We start from the raw sequence: 12,730 nt of genomic DNA on the forward strand, positions 1-12,730 counted from the left end.
CAAACTTATTTGATCCCAGTGTGTAAAGTTTTTTTGCTGTTAAGTTTTAAAGAAGATGAGGAGATTCATAAGATTTGCTAGCCCCTTTATAAATTGTGCCTGATTAAAGGTCTTATTTTGATTTTAGTCAGAAAGAGCAGATTTAAAGTTACACTATAGACTAAGCTTTACCCAGTCCCTTTGTTTAGGTTGTTTTTCTAAGGTTAAATTTAGAATGGGTAACTATGAAGTTTGCCTATATGGATCTACTTAAAATTTGGTTCTAAAACATGCATCTAAGGAATATGCCAAAATTAGAGATTATAGCATTCTGTTTTATAGGACACAGGTTAGAACACATAATAAAAACAAAAAGTAACTCAGATATGCTGGCCCTCACACGTGTCAGAGATCTGACGAATATGGCATTTTAACATGTGTAAGTTCATTGTGACAGGAAGTCCCAAAATCCTGGCAGTAGCTCCCCAAGGTCTCTGAGAAGATTTGGACAACGACAGATGACCGTGACTCTGGATTGTAGTATGCTAACCACTGGGCAACACTGCCTCAACTGGCCCACTGCCAGAGCCCAGCCTAACTGTGGATGCAGCTGTGGACACCTGCAGAGTCATTGTTTCACATTGTCTGAGGTGAGGTGAGGTCAATCTCTCCTGTTCCTCTTTCCACAGCAGCAGTTTCTCATCCTCTATGCCTGATGGCTGGATTGCCTCTGCTCAGGAAGCCAGGAGACCACATGAGCCAGGGACACTGCCTAGGTGATGGACTAACTAGTCATATCTGTCATTTTGATTGGTACATGGATTGGTACATTTACTTAGCTCATAATTTATCCTTCTCAGGTCTCTGATCACATTGATGGCTAGGCTGGAAGGCTAGGCTAAGTTAACAGTAGCTTGACAGCTAAAGAGCAGACAAGTAGGTCCACTATCAGCTCATTGAACAGTTCATTAGTTAGTTACAACTATCAGGTACTATATCTTTTGTGTAAAAAGGGAAACAGGTTTGCCCTGCTCACAGGCTTTATATCACTTGCCTGTGTCTTATGATAAGTAGTTGGATAAAAAGATATAGAGCTTATGTAGGGTCTGAGGATATAGGAGTTTAGGTTATGATGATTTAATTATTTATTGCAGTGCTGGGAATTGAACCTAGCACCTCAGACATACTAGGCAAATGTTCTACCACTGAGCTACATTCTCAGTGCTCAGGAGTTTAGGTTATAAAAATAAAAACTGTTGTTTGGTCTAAAAAAATGTTTCAGGGTTGATAAATGCAAGAAAGATTGGAGAGTCTAAGTAGGTGTTTTAAGGAATATAATTAAGAGTTATAAAAGTATAAAAATATTTTAAAGCATGTTAAAAATGGGAGATACTTTAGATCTCTCCCCCCTCTTTGCTACTGTTGTGCTTATGTTATGAGATTTCAGAAGTTCAGAGTTTTGGCATTGATCAATAGAGTTGATGGAGCACTGACTGCTTATTATTCAGTCATCAGGTTGAGATTTTAATTTCCTTTGATTGGCTTCTGGAGATAGATTTAAAGGTACTTATCATCATGCTAAAAACATCTATTTAATGTATATACCTGACCCAAAAGTTATAGCATAGCTTTTATTACAGTATTCTTAATGTCTGCCATTTCTGGGGTAGACTTCGATACAGAGATATCTTAAACCTATTCCTTCTAGCTCCTTTGATGGCTGGGGGAAAAAAAATCCAAGCATCCAGGGTTTAGCAATAAAGCCATTAATGTATTCCTGTCTAAATGTACAAAAGGTAGCTGAGCTCCTTTGATGGCTGATTACCAACAGGGCTCACAGTTAAAATGTTAGAGTTTCAGACTGTGGACAAACTTAAGTTGTTTATAAAAGATACAAAACAAACTGCTGACTGGTGCCCATTCCGTTGGATATAGTTTTACCTGTTACTCTCAGAATGTTGTTGTATTAGATTTGCTGATATGTTACTTTTCTGAGTCTTTTAATACATATTTCCTTTTGTGTACCAAAAATTCATATGAGTTTATAAAAATCAAAAGGTCATGTGACCTAGATCTGGCATAGCTCAAACGGATCCCAGATGAGTTTTTCCCTGGTCTTAGGATTCCTCATTTTTCCCATGTAATAGACAAATCTTAACTTCTGTCTCTAGACTGAATTTGTCTCAGCAGATTTTCACCTGGTTGACTCTATTTCTGGGACCAGCTATGGACTACAAGCTGAAATCTGGACTTTTTGGAAGCTGACGTGACTGGTCCCCATCTCTTCAATTGAATCAACTAACCAGAGACTGATAAGGACTGCCTTGCCTCATTGACCAGCCTTTGACTGGCTCCTTGTAATCTTTACTAAATTAGGAAAAACTTATGATTGGACAAAAGGCCATGATTTTGGCATCAAAATAAGAGATTCTAGTATCTTGGGTGAGAGCTCTAAAGATCCAGGAGAAATTCAGTTAGAAGCAACTCCCTTGGGCACTCAAGAAATGGGACCCTTAGCTACTCTGCTTGTTTTTTCCAATGTTTGAACCCTGCATTGTAAATCATCTGGTTGTGTTTATTAGGAAAAGATTAGTGCAGTGCAAGTGCTTACACTAAGATAACATTACCAAAGAGTAAATATGACTGGGCATGGAATGGAAACAAAAACCCAGATAATTACAGACTAAGGTAACTACCCACGTACTCGCCCCAACTTTTGACCAGCATTTTAGCCTCTTTCAAAATGAGATATCAACAGCCCAGTCATCAGCATGAAGAAATTCCAAAAGACTGATCTTCAACCCACTGTCCCATTCTACAGGCTAAAATGTTGAGTCAAAAGGCGAAATTTTCTTAAGATAGAATCCTCACTCTATAGCTGCTTCATGATTGAAGCAGTTACAAGGAGAAGGGGGAATTAAAGAATCAGACTAACTTTGTAACCTATATTTCTTTTAAATGCCTTATAACTTATATTTGCAAGTTTTAGGCCCATGTTAATTAAAGCCTCTTAATGCTTCTCCAGAGAGCTGAGGAATGTAAAAGTTCCTGACATTAGCCATCTGTGAGGGCAGAGATAAGGAAGAGAACAAGCAGAGATCTCTACTAAATGGAGAAAAAAATCACCGGCTGGTGCCAGTGAGATGGGCTTTGTTTGGAAACTGGGCCAAATGGCCCCAATCCTTCTCCTGACCTTTGATCCAAAGCCTGTAACCCCCACTCCTCAGAACAGACATGGGATGAGTTAATCACCCTCCCACATTTAACTGTGGATGGCAGGAAATTCCAAACTGACTTGAAGATCAGATATTTAAGACATGGCTGACTGGACTTAAGGGTGACCAGAACTAAAGAATTATTTTAAAAGTTAAACACCTCATCCAATCCAAATGGCAAGAAGGCAACCCCCAGGAGATTGCCGCCTTGTGTCTTTTAAAAACCTAAGGTCTTTGTCTCCTGGTGCCACTCCTAGCTGACCAGCAGGGGTGACTCCATTGTGCAATGGTCAAGAGTAACCTCTTGCGTTTTTTTGCATCGATGGATGATTACTTTCCTGAGATCTCTTCATACCTTCTTATATTTAGGCTCTTACTGGGCCTAACACAGCTGCAGTAGGTTTGATGGGGCAGAAGCCTCTTTGATCAGGCAGTGGAGCACCATGGCTCAGGTTATCTCCCAGAGCCGCCTCCATAGCTGTGGGGGCTCAACTGCCAAGGCCCAGTCCAACGCTGAGGTGGTGGGTTGCTGAAGCTCCAGGCCTACATCCCCTCTTTTTGTTTAATAAAGAATCAGGAAGATAGAAAGGATGCGGTTGGAAAGGGGGCATTGTTGTCATCACAGTTTCCTGATGATTTGGGGTGTTGAGGTCCTTTGGGGAAGTCTGGTAAGGGTACAATTGGACGTTGCAGGGCCTGGCTCCATACTTAGGGGTCAGTAATCTTGTAATAGTAACCGATGAAAACTCTGATTAGAGATCCTTTGAATTTGCTGTTGCAAACCTTTACACAGAAGTTCATGAGGCAGAGTACAATGAGTAAAATAAAGAAAATGAAGCAAATGGTGGTGGGTAGCATAATCAGGGGTTGAGAAGGTGATCAGGAAAGGTGATGGTTGAAATGTGAAGCCAGGGGGCAGGACCAGCTGTCCATACATGAGCACAAGGGAAGAGATGGAAAGAGGTAGGTAATCCACAAGAAGTTTTTGGGAGAATCACTGGGTTTCTGCCTCCAGCTGGCTAATCGTCTTTGCTTTCATCACTTCCCCCAAAATGGCATGATATGAATCCATCGATATATTAGGCCATAGAGAAAGTCAACCCCCACCCTCATGATCTAATCAGCTCTAGAAAATACTCAGAGACAGACCAAGAGCTAGGTGTCACTGTATACCAAGGCTTTTTATACTCCAATTAAGCTGGTCATTAAAATCAACCAACAGGTCATACTCCCCAGCAATATCACCTATCCCTTATTGCAAAAGAAATGAAAGGACCTTGGCAGACATGTTTACACTTGTTTTCAAGATAGCATGATCTATGCCCCTAAGCCACATGTCTATCTCAGAATGGATGGACAAGCAAAAGAATATGGTCAGAGTACTTTCCATTCGTTTAAAAAGGCAGAGAACCCGTATCTTCGCTCGGTGTACCAGAGGAAATTTCAAGACACTGGCAGGCCTGCCAAGCACTGGCAATTGAGGGTTAGAGGCAGGAAGTGCTGCTCCCTATGCGTGCATCTGGGGTTGAGGCTGTTGCATGGGTTACACAGAGTGGGTGCACTCATGAGGATGAAGAAATTGTATTCTCCATGTCCTCAAGGCAGAGTTCCTCCTCCCCAGAGTGGACACCATTTAATTCCCTCTCAGCTACATAAAAGCTATCTTCTGAGGCACTGGGCTATATCCATGCTCTGTCCAAGACAACTGGGTTTGAAGGCAAGATAGCACAGATTCTAGTAACCAAGGGAGTCTTCCCAGGCAAACAGGGGAAACACACTCACTAACTTCAGGCCGATGATTATTGTAAAAGACAGCAAGACGAGGCGTAGGTACGGACCCACGGCCTCCTCTCAACAACTCTCTGAACTGGGCTGAAATCGCCACAGGGCTCCCTTTGTCTAACTCCTAGAAGGTTAACACCCACCAGCTACGCTTCACTAAGTCAGTTCAAGAAAAGATAGCCAGGCCCTTAGGCAACAGCAGCACCTGGCACACCGTCTTCTAGTCAGGATTACAATCTGGCCCAGGCTCTCCTCAAGCATGAGATGTCATTGCACATATAGGGAGTGAAGTGTCCCACACTCTGCTGAGCCTATAACGCCTAGAGCAAGCGCAGAAGGGAACGTCTGTGCTGTACACCCAGCCCGCGAGCTTCCCGTGGCCTTAGCGGACTCTACTCGGTAAGTCCTGAACCCATCGGGTGGGCACTGCCAACCTTACTACTTGTCTCCAAACCCATGCACACAGAGGAAGGGAAGGCACATATGCAACTCCCAAGAGCAGACCCGGAGGAGAAAACAGACCTTGCTCTGTGTTCCCAGAACACAGAATACCCACTGTTGAACACTGGGGAGGGCTTACCTAGGGGCCTACCCCTCCCTGAGGAAGCCTCTAGGCCTGGGCTGGTTTTGGATCTCTTACTTTTCTCTAGTCTCCAACTTGGGTGGAGAGAGATGAGGAGACACCTCGGGCAGTCCTATCCTTCCCCACTCCTATTCCCACACCCAATATGTTCAGCTTTGACCACAACCAGGTCCCTGACACTCTACCCAAAGCCATGAACCTTAACCTCTGCTTGTGGATTCAAGGACCCACACAAGACTCTCTTAGAGGAGAAAATGGGCCCTTTAAAACAGCTAACCTTAAAAGCATGTTTCTAACAGCTCCCTAAGACAGCCCAGGGGACTGGGACTCTTCTCTCTGCCCAGGGGCTGTCTGCCCTTGACCACCTGGGAAGAACTCCTTATCTACAGGGAAAGACATGCTCAATAACTCTTTCACTGAGGTGCCGCCCTTCCAACCCCTCTTCCTTCTTTTTGATTTGAGTTCACACTCCTGATTCACCCCACAGCTCTCAGGGTGCTTCTGAAGCACGGAGGTTGCCAAACCTACAAACTGCTCTCTACATCATATCCAGGTATAAGTACCCATGTCTGTATTTACGTTACAAATATGTTTCTGTTTTTAAAATGAGGCTCAGAAATTGATCTCTATTACAAGCTTCTATGGATTCTAGGGACACAGATCTTGGTCAAACAGTGAAGGTTCTCTTGCTTGGATTGTTGCAGATGGGAGCTGAGTAGGATCCAGTCAGCCTTCTGTAGGACAAGGTCCTGCCACAGTCCCTGCTTGGGCTCTGAATAGACTCTTTAATCACTTTGGGATATTTGTCCTCACCAAGGATTAGAAGACTGTGTAGTGACTCTATGGGACAGAGATAAGAAAGCAAAATACTCTTACATGTCAGAGGAGTGCAGACCAGATAGACATGACCTGCCCTGAGAGTTATCACTGACTCTTCTTTCTATTATAAGGCTGTAGGAAGTGCCTGCCCCAGAAGAGCACACAACACAGGTGTAGGAAACTGTGATTGCTTTTTACATGTGTCAATCATTGGTTAGTGAAAGTTGCCATGTCTCTGACTCCGGGATGTGTGTCTTTCTCTGTCTTGCAGGATAATGAAACCCTTTTTCTCCCATGGACTCCTCTTGCTAGCTGTCCTGTGCTGTCTGCTTCCCAGAACCAAGACAGACTATCAGGAAGAACTTGACAATAAACCAGACATTGATATCCTCCACTGCCAGAGGGAAAACTCCCAGTGCCAGAAGGCACGTTTCAAGTGCCGGAAGGTAGCTATGACCATCAGCAATGTCTCCATTTCTTTGTTCAAAGAGATGGCCCAAAGATCAAAAGACGAGAACATTTTATTCTCCCCAATTAGAGTTGTTGCTGCTATTTCAATGCTCGCCCTAGGAGCCAAGGATAACAATAGCCAACATATCCTGGAGGGCCTGAGGCTCAACAGAACAGGCTTGACCGAAGCTGAGATCCACAACTGTTTCTGGTATCTGCTCCATTCAGTCAAGCCGCGTACAGCACAAGCCCAAATAAGAGGTGGTAGCAGCATGTTCATCGACAAGGCCCTGAACAAGGTAGAAAAATTTGTGAAAGGAGCCAAGGACCTATACCACACTGATGTCATCCCCATTGACCTCACAGACAACAGTGCAGCCAAAACACAAATCATCAATTATATGAGGAAGGAAACTAACAAGGAGATAGTAGATGCAGTCAAGAGTCTGAAAAATGATACAGTCCTTGCCCTGGTGAACTACATTGACTTTAATGGTAAGGGTGATATCACTTTGGCTCAGCTGGCTCCAGGGGGGGTTTGCAAATAGATACTCACATTCCAATGTTCTGTCTCCTTGGTACCCCAAAATGGAGGAGGGCAGGATGTATGTGTCATCTTTAGTCTTTCACCAATAAGCAGTGTAACAGTTTCCTACAGTTGATGAGATTGGAGGATGACAGATTAAAATAAGCTCATGGCTGGGCTTAAGAGACCATCCTCTATGCAAATGTTTTTCTGAAATCTTTTTGAGTAAGGCAGGAAAATATGTGTGAATTCCAAAACAAATTATAGCATGAGAACATAAGAAAGGCAGTTTCCATGGATTGTAATTAGACACAGTAAGTGCTATAGAAGAAGATCACTTTGGAGCCTGAAAATATTAACATCAAATGTGGCCTCTGTCATCCCTTACCTGTCTACACAGGGCAAGCCACTTTATCTGTTTGTGAATAACCATTTTACAACAAAGCTAGCCCAGTGCTGTGAGGCAATGGAAGAAGTAAGGTTACAGAGTGCATAGAACTTTGTGGAGCACATGCACTTCATCAAATAACTCTGACCCCAAGCATGACCTCCTGCTTGGAACTGGTTAAGTCAGGACCCTGAGAGGAGCAGCTGTTCCCCCAAGGAATATACATCCTGGGAAAGGAGTCAAACCTAAGGCCTGCTCCACTTAACCTGAGCTCCCTCTCCCCAGGGCAAAGTACTGCAGAGCACAACCCTCACACCATAGCTTCATTACCTTTCCATCCCCATCACCCCCTCTTTTCTAATGAGAACATGGGTCTGCAAGATATCTGTCCAAGCCCTGCTGGCTTTCATAGTCTCTGCTGAGAAGTCAGGTGTGATTCTAATGGGTTTGCCATTATACATTACTTGGCCTTTTTCACCTTGCAACTTTTAGTATTTTATCTTTGTTCTGTACACATACTCTTTTGATTATTATGTGGCAGGAGGACTTTCTTTTCTGGTCTAATATATTAGTTGTTCTGTAGGTCCATTGTATGCTTATAGGCCTCTGCTTTAAGTTGGGGAAATTTTCTTCTATGATTTTGTTGAAAATATTTTCTGGGTCTTGGAGGAGGGAATCTTCTTTTTCCTCTATTCCTATTATTCTTCAGTTTTGACTTTTCATGTTGTCTTAGATTTCTTCGATGGTTTGTGTTACAAATTTTTTGTATTTAACATTTTCTTTGATGGATACTTTGAATTCTTCCATTGTACCTTCCACACCTGAGATTCTTTCTTCCATCTCTTGTAGTCTGTTGGATATGCTTACCTCTGTAGTTGCTGTTTTCTTCCTTAAGTTATTCTTCTCATGATTTCCTTTGTTTGTGTTAACTTCAATTTTTCCAATTCTATCTTCCCATCTTGAAGCGTTTTGTTGATTTCGTTCACGTGCCTTACTGCATTTTCCTGATTTCCTTCAATTCCTTCACCTGTTTGTCTGAACATTCCTCTGTTTCTTTTATTTCTTTCACTGACTTAATTATTTCCTCGCTGAAGGCCACAAACTGTTTGGCTGCATCTTCCTGTATGCGCATGGCTACAAACTCTTTGACTTTATCTTCCTCTAATTCTTTATACATTTTATTTATTTCCTCAATTAACCACTTCATGAGCATGAATTTAAGGTCATCTTCCGGAGTTTCACTTATGAGAGGGTTCCAGGGCTACTTTCCTGCGAATAACTGGGTTCTGGAGATGCCAAATTTCTTCAGCTTTTGTTGGTTGTGCTTTTATGCTGGCCTCTACCCATCTGGCTGTCTCAGGTGTGGGCTCTTAATTTCTGGTAGCTCTTGGAATCCTGGGATGGGGAGAATCCCCTTGGCAGGAAGATATTTGTTCCCAAAGGAAGCTTCCTCAACATTTTGGGTATGGTCACCAAATAGCTGGAGCTTCTCAGGGATTACCACAGCTCACCTCAGGCTTATGGACCTGTGTGGTCCATAAGTGTGGTTGTTGGTTGGCACTGGGGCTCTCCTCTCACCAGGAAAAGTCCTGGAGACGGCTACCCTGCTGCTGTGTTACTTGCTTTGAATTTGGTGGGCTTCTGCTGCTGCTGCTCCTACACTGTGTTTGCTGGGTGCAGCCCTCTTGAAGAGGCAGGGAGCCCTGTGCTTTGGTCAGTTTAGCTAGGGAGACTGGTTGCACCTTGGTGCAGCATCTGGGGCTGAACCAATGGATCCCAAGCTTCGGTAGGACTGAGATTGGAGCTCTGTGCCCCAGTACCCAAGTGGTAACATGGGGACAGGAGCTCTGAGGGTTGTACTTATTCTGATGACCTTGAGGAAATGTCCCTAAGGCCCCTACCTACTCAAATAGCCATGATGGTCATGTTCTTGTACATTTTTAGGGAGGCTACTTCCTATCTGCCCCCAAGCATCTGCACTGTATCTCAGGCTCAGGAAAGGGCTCAAGACACCATAAAAGTGTGCTTGATTGTTGACTAAACCATTGTCTACCAAAAACAAGGAGCCTCTAGAAGAAAGGTGTGCAGCTGTGACTTAGGGACCTGGGATTACTTGCATTTGTCACCATTTAGCATCCCCAGAGAACCATCCAACAAACATAATAGTAAACATTTTTTCTAAGGTGCTTTACCTTTGGAATCATCCAAAACACACCCAAATTCTCCACACACCCCATGTTAAAGTCACATTCACAAAGCCCTTGTATCATATTATATCAATTCTTATTCTGCTTTTATCTTATGAAACTGGGTCCCAAGAGGAGTTTCTGGGCTTTTTTCCTCTGTTACTCTCCCACAGACCTAGACCTACCCGTGTCTGACATCCCTCTTCATCCTTTCCAGCCAAACTTCTCAGCAACTTTAACTGTCGGGTTATCAAAATGGAGTACTTCAACCCAAAGAATAAGGTGCCCAGCAAGGTACCAACCATCCATAGCGTGGATGTGTACGATCTATTCCATTACAAGGATCTGTTTAGCTCGGTGTTTACATATGGAGACATCGCAATGGAAGCCATGTTCTACTTCATCTTACCTGAGAGAGGGAAGATGCACATGGCAGAAGAGAGGCTGAGCTATCCACACTTCCGCCGGATGAGGCAATATTTGAACCTAAGGTGATCCCCAGTCCCAGGAACTACCCAGAGCCACCCAAGTTCTGACCAGTAAATGACAGAGACCCTAGAGGACTGGCCAGAAGTTGAGGACACAGCAACTTTGAGCTCTCAGGCAGACTTGGTGCTCATTTCCATAATGTAGGCCAGGCTCATTGAGAGAAACAGGATTCAAAATAAAGAGGTAAACACATTGTCCTTGTGGGAAATCACACTCCAGTATGGACACACTCCCTCCTCAATATGAGAGCCTAGGGCAGGGTCTACATTTGTCATGTAAATTATGGCTGAGCCAAGCAGATGGAGATGGCTCTCAGGACCTAGCCACATTAAGGGTAAGAGGTCAAGGTGGACAGTCCATGGGAGTGATTGGAGGACAGGGGCGGAATCTGTATAGAAAACCTCAGACAAGAAAAGAGAGGCCAGGGCATGACTGCAAGGCAATCTATCTTCTGCCTCTCTTCCTGGGGTTTACTGGGTGCCCAGAGACATGTCACACCAGTCTATAAGCCCATGCTCTCCAAGCAAACCCAGGCTCAGGCAGGCCTGAGGTAAACTGCAGGCAAAGATGCCACTCTGCTGCCTGGCCTCACCAGTGAGCAGTTGTCCTCAGCTACACTGACTCCCACTCTCTTCAGAATCATGTCTTGGGGGTATCCCTGGCTGAGTAAGAGGGGTGACCAAATACTGTAGGGCATAATGAAACATGGTTCCATGGGAACACCCTGAGTATGCGGGAAGGGATTCTCAGATTAGGTGCCATCCCAGGGGCTCCTAGGACAAAGGCATTGGTTCTTCCACACTAAAGAAAACCTTTTTTTGCACACCAGGATGGTCAGAGCGCACATACCAGAATTGTCAATATCTGAGACCCATGACCTGGAGTCAGTGTTGAACCTACTAGGAATCAACTATGTTTTCAACAATGAAGCCAACAGTTCAGTGGTCACAGATGACATACTTCATAAGTCCTTCAAGGTGAGGTCACCTCACAGTGCCTTTCCAGTGTCTGAGTCAAATAGGTAGAGGTGCAGCTCAGATACAAGGCTAACGGGAGGGTAAAGGATGCATATCAAGGTGAAACTGGTCTTCTCTGGGGGACCTTTGTGATTTAACTGGAGGATGGCTCAGAGGCCAAAGCTACAACAGAGAGATTCTTGTGCTGCTGATAATGTAAGCATCTCCCCTGAATGGCTTTCCTGAACATGAGTTTCACTGTTGCTCAGGACCATTGAGTTGCTGGGGCTCAGTTTGCCCATATTCATACAGAGAGGCTTGGGCTCAGTGACCTGAGACTTTAGCCTAGAATTTTCCATCTGTAACACTTAGAGCAACCCATCAACAACAAAGTCAGGAGGTCTAAAGTGTTCTCCAAAGATGCCAATAATTAAGGGAAATTGAAGGCAGTTCAGATCAGGCTGCTTACCCTGAAAGTCTGGACACTCAAGGTCATCTTCAGAAACCTTGTCTGCAGAGGGCTCACAACTACGCATTGGAACAGTGACCCTTGTGCAAAGGACATGAAATCCAAATGGTCCTCCCACCGTGAAGGTGTGAGTTGTATCCAAGGCCATGAGAGATGGAGTCAGGAAGGGAACATGGTAGGGAATGGGCCAAAGCAGGCAAAGGCTGGAGAGAAAGGGATACCGGCTTTGGGTGACTACAATGGACCGCCAAGGGCAGAAAAATAGTGCCACAAAGGATGGACACAAACTATTGGAGGTTCTTCTTTTCTGAGTTCCAAATGAGATCTTACCCTAGTCCGCAGTGGGTGTCTCCCCTTTCTGACAGGCCTCTGTTTCCCTTCCTACAGGTGATAAGTATGGCCACACTGACCTTCGATGACAAGGGGTTAGAACCTGTACCGAATTATTGCGGTAAAGAAGAGTGGGCTAGTATTTCAGTTCTCCGGTTAAACAGACCCTTCTTAATCTTCATTGAGCATTTGGGAAGTGGGGCCCCTATCTTCTTAGGCAGGGTGGTAAATCCCAGAAACTAACTGCCCCCTGGGAGTCAGCCCCTCTCCTGAGAGCCATGTCCATCCCCTCCCTGTTGACATTAAACATGGGATAACTTAAACCATGCCTTGGCACATCCAGCAAGGCCCTCTCCTTTTCGTGTCTGTGTCTTCCTCTATTCCCTGAGGTATGTGGCAAGTGCAGGTCATAGGACATCTCAGGGTTTCCTGCATCTGGGTTTAGGAGATCCCCATGATGTCACATCTCCAGCACTGAAGGGAGAGAGGGGGTCATGTCTCCTTCTGAGTGTTTCCTGAGAACAGCTGGAGGAGATGGTAGAGCTCTTCTTCCTCAGG

The 12,730-nt window shown here is 44.4% G+C and overlaps 1 protein-coding gene across 1 annotated transcript; it reads left to right on the forward strand.

Moving 5' to 3' along the window:
• Positions 1 to 4,989: 4,989 nt before the first annotated feature.
• LOC110565990 (alpha-1-antitrypsin 1-6-like) lies at positions 4,990 to 12,415 on the forward strand. The gene is made up of 6 exons (XM_060388351.1): positions 4,990 to 5,024; positions 5,301 to 5,375; positions 6,650 to 7,329; positions 10,317 to 10,419; positions 11,247 to 11,394; positions 12,230 to 12,415. The coding sequence occupies exons 1-6, from the start codon at positions 4,990 to 4,992 to the stop codon at positions 12,413 to 12,415; spliced, it is 1,227 nt and encodes a 408-aa protein (XP_060244334.1).
• The last annotated feature ends 315 nt before the right edge of the window (positions 12,416 to 12,730 follow it).

The sequence above is a fragment of the Meriones unguiculatus genome, chromosome 7 (genome assembly GCF_030254825.1).
Source record: "Meriones unguiculatus strain TT.TT164.6M chromosome 7, Bangor_MerUng_6.1, whole genome shotgun sequence".
NCBI lineage: Eukaryota > Metazoa > Chordata > Mammalia > Rodentia > Muridae > Meriones > Meriones unguiculatus.

Bases quoted from the DNA above. Each gene is read 5' to 3' on its own strand.
- LOC110565990 (XM_060388351.1), top strand. From the start codon at position 4,990: ATGATTATTGTAAAAGACAGCAAGACGAGGCGTAG. The intron at 5,025-5,300 runs GTACGGACCCAC...TATAACGCCTAG, and splicing joins GACAGCAAGACGAGGCGTAG to AGCAAGCGCAGAAGGGAACG. The intron at 11,395-12,229 runs GTGAGGTCACCT...CCCTTCCTACAG, and splicing joins TACTTCATAAGTCCTTCAAG to GTGATAAGTATGGCCACACT.